Genomic DNA, 19,064 nt, shown 5'->3' with positions numbered 1-19,064 from the left:
ATTATAATAGTGTCAAGTATAAACACTTAGAGTAGTGTAGAAATTCGTGTATGTATTATCTTCAATCCATTGGACATCCTAATTCTCGGGTATTTGGAATATGTACTATTACTAAGATGTAAATTCAATCGTTCACATTTATGTGTGAGTTTGGTTTATGTGATGTTAAAGTTGTGAATCAAAGATTACACTTAAATGGGGGAGGAATGTTGGATATTTAAGTGCAAACAAATGGTTTCTTTATTAACCAACACAACTGTTCAGGTTACGGTTATATTATAACGTACGGTTGCAAACGTACGAAAACAGCTTTTTGAAACCTATAAAACCTTGTTCCTCGACAAAACAGAGGACGTAGAAAAACAGAGAGGAGAGAAGAGATTCACAACATCAAAGACAAAACCTTTGGTGAAAACGCAAAACAAAACACTAAAACTCTATTTGTTTCTCTTGTATCTTAACCTAAAACAAGAGAGAAAGGTTTGATTGTCATATCCTGCAATTGTCATATCCTACAAGGGATTTAGGATAACCCTAGAATTGAGGCAAAGTCGAAATACTCTTTAAGAAAAGTGTTCTTGTGTACGTTTTAATCATTATCCAAGTTCACCGTACTTTACGATCCAGAATTACACCGCTTCTACAACAGTCATTAACCCAACCTTGAGACGCGAGGAGTTATATATAAGTTCAATGCAGTCATATCAAGGACATATTCCTCTCTATCAATTTGGTAGATTCGATAGCAGGAACCAAATAGCTCATTCACTTTTTGAAAGGTGTACATATATATCAGGTTTTATTTTTGTAATCTCTACAAAAATTTAAGGTACATATCTTATTATATAAAGTTGGGTTTTGAAAGTTAGCCATTAACAGGATCATGACATGTGTCAAATATACTGATGAGATGTTGACACGTGTCAAAAAATTATTATTTTTCAAAATAGCTAATTAAGAAAAGAATATTAAATCTAAACATTATTATTATTCAGAACAGCTATTTAAGAAAATAACATTAAATCTACATAAAATTTACATGTTTATATCTTCAAAGAATTCCTAAACCAAAAAGTAAATTTAACAAAATTAATATTATACATTATTATTAATTAATTAATTTTCCGAAACCCTAGGTTGACTTCCACATATTTACCACTGTTTGGGATTCCACTTAAACCAAACCGCTCCAATTCGATGATTTAAATCAATTTAGTCAAACCAGAAATTGCTGGTGTCGATCGACAATACCCTTGGACCCTTGGTGTCGATTGACACCCATCCCTAAACCCACAATTTGGTTTGTAGATGTTACAATTCTCCCCCACCAACATAGGTTCGTCCTCGAATCTCGAACAACTATCAGCCAAGGACTCCTGTGCAACAGCTCTCCACGGCCCGAACTTCCTCTGACTGATCTATAAAGGTCACCTCTAGGCGATAAACTCACATTCCAAATACAATTTGCTCTCGACTTTTGGAACTTCCTTTACTAATAGGTCTCAAACTTGAGTTTTATTCCTCAACAGGCCTAAGCCCTTATGCCATAATGCCAACAGGCCTAAGCCCTTATGCCATAATATCTAAGGAAGTTCAATATTCGTCTCTCGGGTTGCCACCCTACAGCGCACCCCCGGATCGTCATCCGAAGTTGGTATACCAACCATACTCTCAAGTCACAAAGTCTCAGAATTTGGTAGTTCTAGGAGAACTAAAGTCCCCCAAGACCTCACTAGCTGGCAAACATCGCACCATGCGACCCAACTAGCTACATCCTTCTTCATCCCGACCCAGCGATAATACTAGTTGAGGTCATGGTACATCTTGGTTACTCCTGGATGAATAGAGAACATGCTCGGATGAGCCTCCCTCATGATCTCCTGCCTCAACTCCTCATCCTTAGGCACACAGATCCGACCAAACACAATTATACTCTGAATCAATATCCCTAGAGGCATTCACCAGCCATAAATCCTTCTCTTGAGCTAGCCGCACTCTGCTTATAAGGTGTGGTCTATCAGCCGCCTCCAAACCCAACAGCTCCTGAGAAACAGCAAACAACCTCAAAGCACTAATATCTCCAACCAACGTCTCCATGTCATGCTCCTGAGCTAAAATTGCCCGCTTCCGACTTAGAGCATTTGTAACCAACTTAGCCTTACCAGTGTGGTAGGCTATCTCCAAATCATAATATGCCACAATCTCCATCCACCACCTCTGCCTCTAATTAAGCTCGGGCTAAGTGAATACATACTTCAGGCTCTTATGATCTGTAAACACATACTTTCGCACCATAAAGATAAGATTTCCAAATCTTTAGAGAAAAAAACTATAGCAGCCATCTCTAAAACATTAGTACGATAATTGTCCTCATGCTTCCGCAACTGCTGCAAAGCATAGGCAATCACCTTCCCATGCTGCATCAACACACACCCCAAACCAACTTTGGATGCATATGTGCATAAACCACATAGGGCTCTCCCTGCTCTGGCACTGCCAACACTGGCGTAGTAGTCAGCATCTCTTTCAGACTTGGGAAACCCTCCTAGCACTTATGTGACCAAACAAACGGGGCATCCTTCCCTGTTAACTTAGTCATTGGTTGTGCCCTGCTCGCAAAACCCTGCACAAACCTCCTGTAGTAACCTACCAACCCAAGAAAACTCCTGATCTTTGTGGCGTTCTATGGTCTAGGCCAATCCCCGAAGGTCTAAATCTTCTCCGGATCTGCAGAAATTCCTCCTGTAGACACAAAGTGATATGATCATGAGACCATCCACGAAGATCCTTGAGCCTTGTTCAACACGAACAAAGTTGAAGATCAATTTTTCCAGCCAAACAACCATTTGCGATACATTCCATTTGCCAAAGGAGGTTAATCTAGTTGTTCACTTGAAGAGTTTTAGGTCCAACTGGTTTAAGAGCTTCCAGAATTATGTATGGCAACCAGGTGTTGTTTCTACTAAGCCAAAAGTGAAGAAATGGTACAGCCCATGTTGATTCTCATCAGCAAAATTGGACCAAGGAGTGAAAGAGAGAGAAGTTCGAGGATGCACTTATTGGGCTAATTCAAGAGATTATGGGCAAGGAGAGCATAGAAAATTTTATTGGGGATGTTGTCTACCAAATCCAGCCCACTTTGAGCCTTATTCAAGTCAAAGAAAGCCCAAAATAATCACTTTATTTAGTGGTCTAAGAGGAGTGACGAAAATGGAGTTCAACTCACCTTGGAAAGAACACATTGGGAAGACAAACTTCAAGACTTGAGTCTTCATTCTACTATCTATCTTTATTATGTTTTAGTTTCAAAAATAATCAATACTTGGCTTTGTTACCAAGTTTCTTATCCCTATATATAAACATGTAATCTCATTTGAGAATAACCAATCAATTTCCTTTTCAATTTATGAGTCTAGAACATCTCCTTGTTTCTTGGTGTGTAATATCCAAGCAACAGCCTCCTCTTGCTGGACTAGTGTGTCATATCTAGCAGCCATTGGAGTTGGGAATATCAGCAGCCTTCCGCAACTGCTGTGCGACCCTTCAATCCATTAAATCTCCCTTGTTGCACCTTGTACCTTGGCGAGCTTCTATCCTTTCTAATCCGGCTGAGTGATCCTCGAATTTGGGTGTATCACAAAGTGACCCAGAAAACCCATCTCCCGCTACCAAAAACTACACTTGCTCAACTTGACATACAACTTCTGCTCCTGCAGCTTCTCCAGAACAGCTCTTAGATGCACTGCATGCTCCTCATGACTCTTAGAATAAACTAGGATGGTGTCGATGAAAAAAATGACAGACACATCCAGAAACTCCTGGAACATGCTGTTAATCAATCTCAAAACATATATGCTATCCTAGTTGTTATAGTCTATCAGAATTTACCTTTACTAGTGGGTTTTTATACAATTATATTTAAATTAATTTACTTTTTAATAGATAATATTCTAATATCAATGATGTAAATAAAATTGGAAAATGATTGTTTGACATTGCGTTAGTGATATTTTAATTTATTATTGATCTAGATCCATTCCGTCATATAACTCCAATCGATGAAATATATCTATTTTTAAAAAAAAAAATCTACTATAGTTAAATGATTCAAGTAAGAATATAATTAAACACAAACCCGTAAATTTCTCGCTAAAACACAAACCCGTAATTTTTCCGCGAAAAACTCAAATCCATAATTTTCCTGTCAAAAACGCAAACCCATAACTTGTTCTGTCAAAAGCACTAACCCGTTAATTTTCCACCAAAAACACAAATCCACAATTTCCCGCTAAAAACGCAAACCTGTAATTTTTCCGCCAAAAATTGTGAACCGATAATTTTTCGCCAAAAATACAAACCTACAATTTTCCTGCCAAAAACGCAAAACCATATTTTCCCATAAAAATGTAAAACTAGAATTTTCCTGCTAAAAACGACAATCCGTAATTTTTCACTTAAAGTTATGTGATGTAACTGATGTTGACGGTTATAATGATGATGATGGTGAAAATGATGATAAAGATTAATTATGATTACTAGGTTAGTACTGCGCTACGCTGAGGTTTTGTTTTTATATGTTTTTTATAACTTTTTTTTGTTTTGTACTATTTAAAATCATAATTCATAGGATAATCGGTGTAAATCTCATGCTGCATAACTTTTTATAGTTTTGTTTTTCTAGATAAAACTCGCACTATGCCGGAGAATTTAGCTTTTAAATCTCAAGAGTCTTTTGCACAAATGTTCTGGCTTCTTTTAAATTTAAATTTGTAAAACTTCTGAAATGATCTGATCCGTTTTTTTTTAATATATACTAATAATAATAATAATAATAATAATAATAATAATAATAATAATAATAATAATAATAATAATAATAGTAATCTCATATCCACTAGCCACCTAACCACAATTACACAACAATGGATAACATAAAACGATACCATTAAACCAATAAATAACCAATACCGATATCCAATATTAATTCATAACAATTAAACCAATAATCCAAACAACATGAGTCAAATAACCAGAAACCTAAACCACAATCTAATTACTCAACTCTAGCAATCTAGGAAAGCCAGACAACAATCAAACGAGTCACTAGAACATCCTCATTTTCATTGTCTTGATTCCACGATCACACTTTGTCTTTACCTGCACCACAAACTCATGAGATGCATAGTATTTTATAAACACTCAGTAAGGAAACCCTCTCATATATTGGGCTATACACACATATCTAACCATCAACCAACAATCAATAACCAAACAAGAACAAATCAGGACTCTACATCGACAGACGCCAACCCATGCATCGCCCGACACCAACTAGGGTTGCATCGACCGACACAAGCTTGCATCGACCGACACAAGCTTGCATCGACCGACACAAGCTTGCATCGACCGATGCAAGTTTCACTTGCATCAACCGACATGCACACTGCATCGACCGATGCAAGTTTCACTTGCATCAACCGACACGCACACTGCATCGACCGACACATGCTCGACGTTGCACGAAATCCCTAATTGCATCGACCGACGCCTCCACATGGCATCAACCGATGCTCCTAGGTCAAACCGCGATGTCCTCGCATTGCATCGACGGACACACAAAGTGCATCGACCAATGCACATGCCGAGCATCGTTTTCCCCCGAAGCTTCTGCCGGATCTCTGTCCCAAAACCACCAAGAACACAAACCAATGCCATAAAAAGCTTCCCAAAGCCTCTTGCGACGCAACAACATTCTAACAAGCCAATAAACACACATAAAACAAGCAGATCAGAGAAATCTCCAGCTTAGATAAGCCATGGTCATTTAGTTACCTTTGCCAAGAAGATTCTGAACCTCAAACAAGACGATCTGCGCTCCTAGGAAGCTTCTACAACGATCTCAGCTACAGATCCCTATAGGAACAGCCTTAAACTCCAAGAATCTCACCAAGAACGCTCAAGAACACTTTCTCTCTTTCTTTTCTCTCAAAAGCGGCTAAAACTCGGCCACAAAACAACAAACCCTCTTTTATAATCGACTCAAGGATTTCCTATCCCAAAACGCAACGTTTAGCTTAAGTCAAACCGCACAAAACCAATCTTGCATCGAGCGATGCATCCCCTAAACCGGGATTCCGCTTCGCGGATGTTACAACTTCTCAACTCTTTTAGCCTAATCATCAAAAGACTTCAATTTTATCTTAAACACTCGAACTACTACCACTATATCCCTGATTCGATCCGCCACAATCCCAACAGCACCAGGTTTCATAACAACAACGGTTCAGAGTTTTCTGATGGCGACAAGAATCAGATCTTGTCTAATGAGTCTGAACACACACTTTGTTGGTGGACTATGGGGCTAAGTTTGATCTTTGTTGACTCGTTGGATTTGTTGGGAGTTTCCTCTGATCTAAATCTTCCTTTGAGCTTTAGAAATAAAGAAAAACTGGAAATCTCTACACAGTAAAAGAGTGGAATATTAAGGTTCAATTTGGCAGCCAAATCTGAAACATAGAATCAAGTATGAGAGACTCATAGCCTTCACTTGCTTCAAGCATGGTTTGAGACTATTGTTCTTTTCTTTGGATGACATCCAATTAGGGTTTCGATGTCCTCTTTCTTTCCCCTAGTGTTGAGTGTGTGTTGCTCGCCACCTTCCTCAGTTGCCATAATAAGTTAATTTGGGTTCTTTTACTGTTTTTCTTGGACGCCATTGTAATTGGGCTGGGCCCGTAACAGAAAGCAGAATGAATGATGTGGAATGAAGAAGGATTATTATTGGACTAAAATTTTTAGCTATATAATCTTTATAATTTTATTGGCTAATGGTTTTAATTGATGTGTCAACTCCTCCTTCAACTAAAAAGCTGAGGTGTCAACACTGGAGAGAAGCACATCATGTTTTTATTGTATTGACTAGGTTATAAATTTGTGCTACGCGCGGATATACTTATATGAATTTGCCTTAAAAAAATAGATTGAAAAATATTTAAATAGCTATACATTGACATTAAATATGCAAAATTATTATAACATCTCTGTTGTAGATAGACGGTTCTTGGAAAGTATCAGACCCCAACTCAGGTTTGGGTTGGTGCTGCTGTAATGACGATGATCAGACTTTATCGTTGGGTGCTAGATGTTTTAGATTACAATCATAAGAAAGTGGATTCCTCTAAATCTTCTTTCTATGCACAATACTTCAAATCTCACACTCGGTCCAGCCACAGAAAAGCTTCAGCTCGATCGGACATCTTTACGACCTTTAAAAAATGCCCTCAATAACCCATCTTAGAACTGTTCATGTTTCTTAGGAGAAATTGCACCACTTTCCATCAGTTACTTTGCCAGGGAGTACCACACACAAATCTTTGAGTTTAATTCTTATTGAAGCTTTCTCAGTTTCTATGGATTCTTGGCTTGTTGGCTCCTTCACATAACCTTTGTCTCAATCTTCCTTTCACTTTCTTTCTCTTCTTCCCTTTCCTTTCCCATATCTGACCTATATTAGCTCCTCCACCACACTTGCCATAACCACACGGCATGAGTCCCCATATCCACCATGGTTTTAGGTACTATACACATATTTTAAAACTTTTTTATAGTTAAAAATTAATGAAACTTATACTTTTGATAGAGTTTGAAATATTTAAACTTTCTATAGAGTTTAATTATTTATATTATTTTAAAAATTCTGCCAGGTTTCAATATTAGACCTTTCAAAAGTTTCAATATTAATAATATTTTAAACTTTTATTATTTTAAAATTATAATATTTTAAAACTCTTTAAAAGCTAGAAACTTTTAAAGTTCCAATATTAATAATTTTTTATTTTTTAAAAAATATTATAATATATTGAAACTTTTTAAAAAATTTAATTTGCTCAAAAACCCAGATTAAACCGAATATTTTTTTTTTAAATTTGGACGCCTGATAAATCAAGCTTCCTGCTCATTCATAGTTGGAAGCATTAGTCTTATTTATAATGGTTCTAAACCATTGTCTAAACTTTTTCTAGCCGATGTGGGACGTTATACATAGTTTTTTTCTTTCCTGCTCATTCATAGTTGGAAGCATTAGTTTTATTTATAATAGTTCTGAACCATTGTGTAAACTTTTTTTAGCCGATGTGGGACGTTATACATAGTTTTTTTTCTTTCCATAGATCTAAATTTTTCTTTTCTCCAAAATTTTTTTGACAATATAGAAAACTATCGTATTTTAATAAAATATTAATTAGTGAGATGTTTAATCCCTATTGGATGTTTAAAACAGAAAACTATTGATTTTTTAAAAAATGTGAAATAATAAAGTGGCTAATCATGATTGGTTGTTTTAAATCTCATGTAGACAGCCTTAGGAGCTCAAAGCTCCTACTTTTATTTAGTATAGATTTTATATAAAATATTAATTGTTTTATATTTTAGTGAGTCAAGCCAATTATTTATCTAACTCATTTAAGTTAATGGATTCATGGATTGATCCAACTCAATTGTTAAATAAGTTGAGTCAACTCATAAACTCATTTAACTTTTAACTTATTGGATAAGTTGAGTTGGATTGGATTAACCATTTTGACACCCCTATATATATATATATATATATATATATATAATTTTAAAATTTGAATGTTCCTTAAGTTAAGTTGTATATTCAATATGATTTGGATTCAAATTTTGAATTATTTTGTAGAAATTTTCATATTTTGTTCTTCGCTAAATAAGTAATATATGTCTGTTTTAAAAAGTTTAAATCATATATAACATAAACATAAAAATAAACATTTGTATTAAATTTATAATTATATAACGATTTAAGGCAAAAACAAATAAAATAATAAAAACAAAGATTATAGGAGAATTTTAATTTTAATTTTTTTTTCAAAATATCTATATTACTAATTGTGAAACATGGTATAAAATATATCTAATTTTATAAATAATAATTAAAAATAAAGTTGTATATGGTTATATGGAAAGTAAAAAATTATTGAATTGTGAAGGGTTTTTGAATACATGGATGGATATATATTTATTTCATATTTTATCCTTAATGAGCTTTATAATTTGTTCTTTAAACCAATGGTAATTTTTATAATATTCTTGCGAACTACTTAAAATTTTCTTTTAAATATGTATTTTGAAAATACAAATATAGTTTGGAAACTTTAGAAAGAGTTTTGAAATCATGATTGATCTAACCACTCAAAAATGGAAGATTCACAATATATGCATGTTTTAGCAGAAGAAAATAAAGGATTCATTCACGATCCAACAGATACATACATTGTAATTGGTTGGAAAAAATGTTCAAATTGAACAAAGGGAAAAAGAGTCGGTATTGTTCATATTATGAATATTATCTAAGTTACTTTCATAATTGCTATAGAGTTTTCTATATAATCCCCTTTTTAATAAAAGGAAAGTACACAACATAGTTTTTGTAAACTTTATATTTTTAATAAATGGTTACAAATAGTTACAAATAGTTTATAGATAGGTTATACATTAATTCATATATTACTCGGTTACACCTAAATATTGGGTGCAACCTTAATTAGGAATATTCCAAATTGACGATTGATATATTAATGGTAACAAATAAAATCATGGATATTCCAAACTGTATTTTCGGAAGATTATAGTCCTATATCAAGTTGTTTCCAAACATTTTTAAACACAATATTACAAATTTATTTTCCACATTAGGACATGTGCTAGAGCACAGATTGAAAGTTTTTATTAATATTATAATTTTAAAACTTACATACTCTAGCACAGGTTAAATTTTTATATACTCTAGCACGGAAGCTGCTGGACACACTCTAGCACGGGTTAATAATTTTATATACTCTAACACGGGTTAAAATTAACAATATAAGACTTACATAATAGATTTAAATTCCATGAGTGATATTTACCATAAAAAATTGTTTGCATCAGTTGTATCCAAATAATATTATAAACAATTACATATATAATATTTTAAAAATAATGAAATATGTTTTAACCCGTGCTGTAGCACGGGTCTAGTATTGGTTATTACGGTAATGGAAATGTTTTGTTTTTATTTTATTGTTTTTAATTGAAATGTTATCATAATATTTTATTTGAAAGCTATACACAATCGGCAAGGTTTAAAAATTGGTAAAGATAAGCCTCAACTAAAGTAAACTTACATTCGTCAAATCAAAACGTAAATAAGCTAAATAAAAATGTATTTATGGATGTATTTATTGGGATGGAATGATATTCCCATTTACAATTTGATAAAAATGTTGGCAAGATTGCACCTAAACTTAGTTTGTTTCCGTTTCGATTTCTATACTAGATTTTAACCCGCGGTACACCGAGGTACAATATTTTTACAACAAAACAAAATTAAATTTTAAAAAATTGTATTTGTTTGTTAATTTTGTTTCTTTTGTTTAGTGTTTAAGATTGTATAATTATATTTTAATTGTTAATTATAAAATTTGATCAGTTGTATACCGCTGACACGCGGCAATTATTTAGTTATTTATACTAATGTTACATTTGTACCGTATTGAATTTCTTATGGTTATAAAAATATAATTTTTAACTGCTTTTTAGATTTAACCCGTGAAAGAATTATTTTTACATTATAATATTTTTAAATTTTTAGTGTTTTTAAATTTAATCTGTAAGTTTGAAGTTATTTAGATTTAACCCGTGAAAGAATTATATCCATAAAAGTTATTTTGTAGTATACCGCATATTAATTTATATTATAAATACTCCAATTTATTAGATTTAACCTGTGATATAATTATTTTGTATTTTTTTATCAGCATATTAATAACCATTAAAGTTTTAATTGTTCATATGAAACAATATAGTTAATTAGTTATTACTGAATATTAGAGTTTTTAAAAGAAGAAAATATTGTATAGATATTTTTGGCATATGTTATTAAGTGTAATAAATTTCTTAATATATAAATTGTTTTAGGAAATTATAAACCAAATTTGTAGAGATGTTTTAGGAATCTAATTGATTTTGTTTGTATGTGCAATTTTTTAAGGATTAACTTTGTAAATAAGTATAACTTAAAAGACACCAAATGTACTTCAATTATAGAAACACCACGGGATAATTATTTAGTTTTATTTATTATAATTTGAGAAATCTGAGGAATCAACCCCTAACTACCTCAAATTAAGTAATAAAGATGACTAAATCTATATTTTACAATCAAAATATGTAAAGCAAATTTTCTATAGAAAGTCTATACAAACAAAATTTCTAAAGATACTTTTAGTGATTTTATGGGATTAAAACTTTAATGGGTAGAGTTGTTTTTGAAAAAATCAGAATGTATAGATATTGTTAAGATTTTATAGTAATAAATGTAACATGGTCGATTTAAGAAAGTTTAGTATTTGAGTTTCTCGGCAATGTTATTTATGGAATTTTTTTAGGGATTAATATTATAAAAAAGAATTTAAATAAGCAAAACTTAAAGGGCATAACACAAAATGTACTTCAAAAATGTTAACATAGATTAAACAAAAGAGTATAACTTCCATAAAGATTTCAGGAGCTTTGTTAGGCATGAAATCCGGGGAATTGATATATTATCTTGTCGTCTTTTTGGAAAGATTCATGGGGGCGTGAAATCAGGAGCGTGCATCATTTATAAGCTTTTATTGCCTGAAAGTGTGGTCCTCATGGAGGACATTTATAAGAAAACCAGGAATGTAAAAATAGCTGTTAAAAGAGATATTGTTCGATAAAGGTTCTTTGGCCAAACGATCTACGACTTTGTTGTTGTGTCTTCGTGTCCAAGCAAATGTAACTTCCTTAAAATTTTGTTTCCAATAATTGATCTCACGAACCCAATTGTGTACACGAAAGTTGTGTTATTCTCCAGTGACTAGTTTTGTGACAGTTGCATTATCTCCTTCGAAGGTTACTCTCTCAAAGCCGTGTATCCAAGCTTGTTGCATGGCAATGAGCAGGGCTTGAAGTTCTGCCTCCAAAACACTATCACATATCATGTCTTTGCTATGTCCAGCTGTTGTATAAAAGCCTTCAGTTTCTTTGATTATCCATCCTGCTTGTGGTGTAGTATGTTGTCGGAACTGGCTATCATAATTACACTTAACAAAGTTCCTTTGTGGTCTTGTCCATTGGGAATGTTGTGATTGTTGTTGTCGATGGTTCTGATCAGTTCCTGTATCTTCAGACCAGCAATTAACCCATTCTTTTGCTTCATTGACCGCTTTAGAAAGATCTTGGTGCCAAGTACTTCCTTTTTGTTGGTAAACCAACAGATTCCTACTCTTCCATATTCTCCATAAAGTCCATATAGGTAGTTTTCGTTCAAGGGTAGTAAAATGATTGGGTTTTCGAGATGAACATTATATTCTCCATTGTCCACTGCGTAGTATAATGTAGGAAAATGTTCCGAGAAGACTTGTTAGACTTGTCTCGAAAACCCAATCCTTTCCAAGAAACCCGGTCCATCACTTTTAAAAACACTTATTATTATGTATTATTTTATTTTGAGGATAAAACCCATTATTTTTGTATAAACGTCAAATGAGAAAAAATTGGGAGTTTTCGTCACATGAGAATAAATCAGAGCCGTTGACTAGTTTGTGTGTGTTACATTTTTTGATTCGGCCAAAAAAGTTTTCTTTTTTAGGGTTAGCGTAGCTTTGCCTCAAAGTTTGAAGATAATAACTCTTTTTTTGGTTTCTCTGCAAAACTGATTTTTGAATCTTTTCGCTTAATCAATCAATCAATCCTCTCTCAATCCTTTCCCTCTCTGGTGAGAATCTCTTTCTTCTTCTTCTTCTTCATCTTCTTCTTCTTCGTCTCTCTCTCTCTGTCTCTATCTATCCCGATTCCACTGTTCTCCGATTCTGTTCTGGCGACGGTTTCGTATCTGATGCTATTTTTATCACTCGCTCGTGTTTCGTTATTGCGGGTTTCTTTTTGTTCTGTGAACTTGTTGACCTTAATTTCGACAACGGTTGCTGATTTGATTTTTGTCGGTATGTCGTAAAAAGTTGATCTTTATGTATATATAATTTTTCTCTTTGCTCTATAACTTTTTGTTACATCATCGTGTTTTGTAATCTGAATTGCAAGATCTTAGCTTTTTTCTTTGATCAAGCTAAGATTTGATATTTTTTTCTCTTTTGTTCAATTGTATCATCAGGTGGGTGACTTAACTAATTGGGGAATTTAAAGGAGTGGGCTTTCTTAAGCTCGAAAACAATTGTTCTTCACTCTGGCCGCTTCTGCAAAGTCGTGTGCTTCTCGCACCTCTGCGCAGGTGTGGGGTGGCCTTGAAGTGGTGACTTCACTCTCTCTTCCAAGGATTTCTCTAGCATCAATCATTTGGAGACTCCGTCGTGTTTCCGAGGGTCTTACCCTTGATTACGGCTAACGTTACTACGCCCGCCCACATGAACACCCTCTAAAAGCTCACAGCAACTTTCTCTTATTTGTGCCAAAAAAAAAAAAAAAACTTAACTTGATCTTTTTTGTTCTAGTTGTGGTTGTAAATTAAAGAACAGATTTTTTTTTTTTTGGTGGTTTGGTTTTGGTTTTTTCTTGTTTGTGTTGGTTTGAACTGGTGATGTAGTTCGATGTTATTAAGTTTGACACAATGGTCAGGTTTCCATGCTTCTACGCTCACACCAACCGCCATAAACCTAAGGTAAGTTGTAGCATCGTTGCCTCTTTGTCTTTAGAACGGTTGTTATACATTCTCAGCACAAGATTTGCTTTGTCTGATAGATAAGAGAACGCTAATCTGTTCCTATGTTCTGGTGATGCAGAAATCTGTTGAAGGGTTTTCAGAACGACTGATCAGAGAAGATGGGTCTAAAACGAAAGGATTGAGCTCAATCTTATTTGGGAGAAACATTGCTTCTGCTAGTGAAAACAGCAAGCCAGCTGCTGGCTCTGCCGCTGTTGAGCGTGTTTGGAAATCTGAGGAAATTAAGCCCAGTGGCATTCTTGAGCATGAGCTGGGGGCGCAGCAGGTACGGCATCTCAAGAAAAGCCAATCCCATGGGAATGAACTATACTTGGATGGGAGGGATGCCACAAAGAATGGAACGGATGATGGAACAGATCGGATTACTTCTCCAAATTCTCTTGAACATCAGTCTCATGAGGCAGGCAGCAACAAGCGTGTAGAAGGAAGTCCTAATTTGTATGAGAAAGCTCCTCCAGCTTCAGTTTCTGCTTACCAGGGTTCAAATCAAGCACTCAATGGATCTATGTTCTCGGTTGGAGATCTTCATCATACTGATAAAGACAGCCGTCAGCTCGATGATACCTCCTTGTATGGTGAGCAGATGGACAACTCAAACAGCCAAACACCTCATGGTTCACCTTTGATGGTGAGGTCGAACTCAATGCCTAATATTGCTGACTCTGCATCAGAGAAATCTTCAGCTTTCAAATATTCTTCTCATCACTCTAGATCCTCTGATGACCTTCGAACTCTAGACATGCGCCAAACAGATAAATCTGTCCATGAGACTGATGAAGAGGTTAAGCAAGAGCAAGAGCAAGATCAAGAGCAATATCATGATCGGAACTATGATATGCATAAATCTGGAGATGACAACAACAAGGAAAATCTCAGGGAAGATGAATATGATGATGCGTATGACTATTCTTCTTTGGCTAAAGATTGGATAGTACCACCTACAAATGAGCTAAATTTAACGAAGTTCCTTGAAGGAGAGACATCTAACCAGCAAGCAGAATATCCAGTAAAGGATTCTAAGTTTAAGCGTATTGAGGATTGGGTCAATGACCTGCAGCATGTAAACTTGTCTGTGGAAGCAAATGAGATAACAGGGTATGACGATGAGTTGCCAAGAGAAGCTGTCGTGTTGAATGAGCCGGCAACAGTATCTGCTAAAGTAGATACCATCAAGTTAACTCCTGGAATGGAAGCTGCGAAAAAGTATATATCCTCTCTAAGTGCTTCTGCAACCACTGCCCAGCTGGTTAGTCATGGTCTGGTTGTGATACCATTCCTCAGTGCATTTGTTGGTCTGAGAGTTCTCAATCTCTCAGGAAATGCAATAGGTAGCTAGATTTTCCCCTTCTTGCTAATCTTCTTCACACACTGATTGTTTTTGTTGCTTCTATTTTACTGGTGTTAATACATTTTCCAGTTAGGATAACCGCTGGAGCTCTTCCTCGAGGACTACATGCGTTGAATTTGTCGAAGAACAGCATCTCGGTGATTGAGGGCCTACGTGAACTCACTCGGCTTCGGGTATTAGATTTGAGTTACAACCGAATACTGAGACTTGGTCATGGTATGGCCTGGACCTTTGCTCATCTACATTCTATAGTTATCTGCTTTTCTATGAAAACCATGTTTGATGTATTTCGCTTTTCTTTTCTCTTGTTGACTTAGGCCTGGCTTCTTGTTCCTCTCTGAAGGAACTATACCTAGCTGGGAACAAAATCAGCGAAATTGAGGGTCTTCATCGCCTCTTGAAGTTGACGGTCTTGGATTTACGCTTCAATAAGTTTTCAACCACCAAATGTCTTGGTCAGCTCGCTGCAAATTACAGTTCTCTTCAGGCTATAAGCTTGGAAGGTAACCCTGCACAGAAGAATGTTGGTGATGAACAGCTGAGGAAGTACCTTTTGGGGCTCCTGCCAAATTTGTTATACTACAACAGACAAGGCACTAAAGATGCTCGGCTCGGGACAAGCTCTCATCAGTTGGACCGAGGTCTAAGGTCAGAGCTCAAAAACAGTAGCCGGAAGAGTAGCCACGGTGCATCCAGTTCTCACAAACCTGGATCCTCCACAGCTCGTAAATCACCAGCTTTGCCAAAAAGGTCAAAGGAGAGAAGCAGCCGTCTTCCACCTGTGGGACACAAAGTATCTCCAGCTGCTTACGAGAGTTATTATCACGTTGCTACTGGTGATAGATTGTCTAGTCTGAGGTCTGATCTCTCTATGCGAAGAAGTCGAAGTGAAGGAACTCTCGGACCTATCTGATCACTGTTGTTCTCTTCCGTTGGCTGCGATTTCCTTTGCTGAGGTAAACGATGAAGATGGTATCTATATAGATATAATATCTTCTTCCCTTTTATTTCATCATCTTCAGCTTTTGTGTTTTGTTGTTGTTGTGCGTTATCAATTTTACATCAGAAGCTTTTGATTCTTTCTTTTAGCTTCTCAATAAATGTCTGAAATTGGAAACCATGTTATACATTCTTTTCAGCAACTGTCTAAGATATGTAGATTACAAACAGACTTTTGTGAATCTCTTGTCTCTTTGAGAAAAATGTTCTAGCAGAAAGTCTAATCCGGTTTTCTATACGGTGTTCGGTACAATTTTGAGTTTGGGTAAACCGGATAATCATCTCTAATGTTGGAATTTTGTTTCTACTAATGGGCCTGACTTGTTCTTATATATCACAATCTTGGCCCGTTATGATAAAATGGGTCTAGTATGGGATAGTAGTAAAGATATACACAGAATTTGACCCTAATATGGGAGGGGACTGATTACACAGTAGTAGGAAAGAGCAAAAGCAATTGAATGATTTGAAAGACTGTAAAAAAGTGGTCCAGAGGGGTATCATATTGCCTGCCTGCAACAGAGATACTGGCAACTGGATCCATATAACTCGGATAACGAAGTCTCATAAGACAAAATCTTATTCCTGTGTAGTAAATTGAATCCATTTTTCACTCGTGACCACCATTATTCAATATATAGATTGATATAACATAACCATAGGTTATATATATACTACACAAGAACAATATTTATTGATTATTCCTCTCATCCCCCACCAAATGAAACAACTTTTTAACTCCACAAACCAAAACTGTAAAATACAGAACATGATAGATTAGTAGTAGACAGGTAGATAGATAACTACTACAGATTTGATTATTTGAGTTTTTGTGGTCCAAAGGAACAAGAAATGGAACGGAACCCGAGATTTCGTCTTTGATCATTCATCACTCTCTTGTCTTCCCATGGCTTATTATTATGAATGAAGCAGAAGAAGATGGATGGAGAAACAGGAAAGAAGCAAGTGTCGTTTTCATAAAGGGGACCAGAAGAAGTGGTTTTTTTCTTTTAATCATCTGGGGTTATGTTTGACCATAAACCGCCTTTTTCAGCTTAACATCGACGAGTACTACTACTAGTCTTCCTCCTCTTAGGTGAAGAAGCTGTGATTGTGATACTCTTATCGCTTTCACAACTCGACAATTGCTGGTCAAGCACATTTACTGCTGCTTCAGTGCTTCCTTCGTTTTCTTCAACTATACCTCTCTCTTGTATTGCTTTGTAACACTCCATTAACTCATCCTGCAAAACATCGCTCAGCATCGATATGAGATCATTTTTTTTTTACTCCGGTAAATAACATTAATTACCTTAATTACCTTATTTACATATGTGCATTGGCAGATTCTGTTACTGAAACATGGAAACTGTAGAGGACAGAGCTGGAAAGAAGCAAAGAGAAGTGCTGCGCCTGCAACCACCGATGGTTTAAACTCAAGGAATCTGATATCTGCATTGTTTTTTTAAACTAGACACATTCAGTTTCAAAGCATGATGAGACGTGACTGTGACTGAAGAAAACATTCAGTTTTGTTTATACCATGTTGAAGATTGAAAGTGAGATCAATGGCTTGAGATTTGAGGGAATGTTTTGTTACTAAAGAATCATCATTGAGCTCAAAGAGACTAATGAAAAAGGAGAAAAAGGAGAAAGGAGTAACAGAGCGCATTCTCCATTTAAGAGCTCCTAAAATCACATTCTCCATTCTCTCTATCATCTGAGCATCAAAAAACTCACCTTCTTCCACCTGAAAAAAATTCACATTTATTCAATGTTTCAGAACACTTTAAAAACACATTCACATTGTAAAGATTCAGTCTTTTTTCGTTAAGAGGTACCGGAAGATGAGAAACAGACATATCTGGCTTCCTCATTTTGGCAGACAAAGAGACACAAGAAAGAGAGATAAGCTTGAGAATCCAGGGCTTTGGTTGCTGTTTTGACAAAACATAAAAAAAAAAAAAAAAAAAAAAAAAAAAAAAAAACATATTTAGTTAAGTTCTCAGATGAAACAGATTATGTCGGAAGATTCTGTTTTTTTTTTTTAATTTACCGGCATATCTTCACTAGACAAGAACCTGTCTAGATAATTCACAGCAAGATACGTCAGAGATGGGTCGTCGAATTTTCTTGAATACTGCGATTCACTTTCCAAATAAAGTTTTAAGTTTTTTTTTCAATAAGGATCCCAGAAAATACAGAGTAAATTTAGAATCTTGGGAAGAAAGACCTGAATGATTGAAGAAATGGAGTGGTTTCGATTAGAGACAAGGAAAGCAGAGTACTTGAGGCTATGGAAGTAATGAGAATAAGGCATGTGTTGAAACTCGACGAGGAAGAGAGAGCGTGGTAAAGTTTCATCGTCTGTGTCGTCGTCATTAGATGAGTTACTGTGGTGAGAAGAATATGAGAGAGGGTGTTCAAGATGAAACTCCATTTTTGAATCTATTTTGATTTGAATGATGATGAGTCTCTCAAGCTTCCTCCTTTATTGTGTTAGAAGAAGAAGAAGAAGATGAACCAGAAGAAGAGAAGAGACAGAGAGACATTTAAAAGAGAGAAGTTGTCTTTATTGCGACTGTGAGAGAGAGAGAGAGAGAGAGAGAGAGAGATGGTTTTTGCCTTTTTGTTTTTGGTCTTTTGAGGGATTAACTTATTTTACTCATTTATTCATTATCATCACTTCGGGTAATTAACTTATGATATTATGATTATGGTCTCTTTATAACTATTCGATTTTTTCTCATTAATAAGAGTTGGTAGATTATAATAAAGATAAATTTAATTTTTTTCAACTTAAAGTAGATTCTTCTTTCTAGTGATAGATTAAAAAAATTATCAAAAATTATCTACTATATTCTATATTCTTTGTATTAATATTATCTGTCTGCATTAAAAGTTTAAAACCATATACTACATTTATGTAATCCGTACTAATGCTTAATTAATTATTTA

At 35.0% G+C, this 19,064-nt stretch overlaps 2 protein-coding genes across 4 annotated transcripts; one reads left to right on the top strand and one right to left on the bottom strand.

The window, feature by feature from the left end:
* Positions 1-11,916: 11,916 nt before the first annotated feature.
* LOC104737436 (uncharacterized) lies at positions 11,917-16,324 on the top strand. 2 transcript variants are annotated; one of them, XM_010457607.3, is made up of 5 exons: positions 11,917-13,025; positions 13,193-13,696; positions 13,818-15,087; positions 15,177-15,323; positions 15,425-16,324. In XM_010457607.3, the coding sequence occupies exons 2-5, from the start codon at positions 13,646-13,648 to the stop codon at positions 16,018-16,020; spliced, it is 2,064 nt and encodes a 687-aa protein (XP_010455909.2). In that variant the 5' UTR covers positions 11,917-13,025; positions 13,193-13,645; the 3' UTR covers positions 16,021-16,324. The 2 variants fall into 2 exon arrangements, with proteins under 2 accessions (XP_010455909.2, XP_010455910.2); XM_010457608.3 differs by having other exon boundaries at positions 12,533-12,799.
* Positions 16,325-16,778: 454 nt separating this feature from the next.
* Positions 16,779-18,799, bottom strand: LOC104737435 (putative cyclin-D6-1). Of its 2 annotated transcripts, none has more exons than XM_010457606.3 (6): positions 18,340-18,799; positions 18,163-18,246; positions 17,948-18,043; positions 17,649-17,856; positions 17,428-17,558; positions 16,779-17,350 (listed from the first exon to the last, which is right to left on the bottom strand). In XM_010457606.3, the coding sequence occupies exons 1-6, from the start codon at positions 18,544-18,546 to the stop codon at positions 17,162-17,164; spliced, it is 915 nt and encodes a 304-aa protein (XP_010455908.2). In that variant the 5' UTR covers positions 18,547-18,799; the 3' UTR covers positions 16,779-17,161. The 2 variants fall into 2 exon arrangements, with proteins under 2 accessions (XP_010455908.2, XP_087336432.1); XM_087480306.1 differs by having other exon boundaries at positions 18,163-18,256; positions 18,340-18,695.
* Between the last annotated feature and the right edge of the window lie 265 nt (positions 18,800-19,064).

This window comes from Camelina sativa, chromosome 13 (genome assembly GCF_030686135.1).
Source record: "Camelina sativa cultivar CO46 ecotype springtype chromosome 13, ASM3068613v1".
In the NCBI taxonomy this organism is placed as follows: Eukaryota; Viridiplantae; Streptophyta; class Magnoliopsida; order Brassicales; family Brassicaceae; genus Camelina; species Camelina sativa.
This window is presented reverse-complemented; position numbering and strand designations above follow the sequence as displayed.

What these genes read in the sequence shown, in the direction of transcription:
- LOC104737436 (XM_010457607.3), top strand. Translation starts at nt 13,646, where the DNA reads ATGGTCAGGTTTCCATGCTTCTACGCTCACACCAACCGCCATAAACCT. An exon ending in CCAACCGCCATAAACCTAAG is followed by an intron (nt 13,697 to 13,817) that starts GTAAGTTGTAGC and finishes CTGGTGATGCAG; the next exon opens with AAATCTGTTGAAGGGTTTTC. An exon ending in TCTCTCAGGAAATGCAATAG is followed by an intron (nt 15,088 to 15,176) that starts GTAGCTAGATTT and finishes TACATTTTCCAG; the next exon opens with TTAGGATAACCGCTGGAGCT.
- LOC104737435 (XM_010457606.3), bottom strand. Translation starts at nt 18,546, where the DNA reads ATGGAGTTTCATCTTGAACACCCTCTCTCATATTCTTCTCACCACAGT. An exon ending in CCATTTCTTCAATCATTCAG is followed by an intron (nt 18,247 to 18,339) that starts GTCTTTCTTCCC and finishes AGTGAATCGCAG; the next exon opens with TATTCAAGAAAATTCGACGA. An exon ending in AATGCACATATGTAAATAAG is followed by an intron (nt 17,351 to 17,427) that starts GTAATTAAGGTA and finishes GATGTTTTGCAG; the next exon opens with GATGAGTTAATGGAGTGTTA.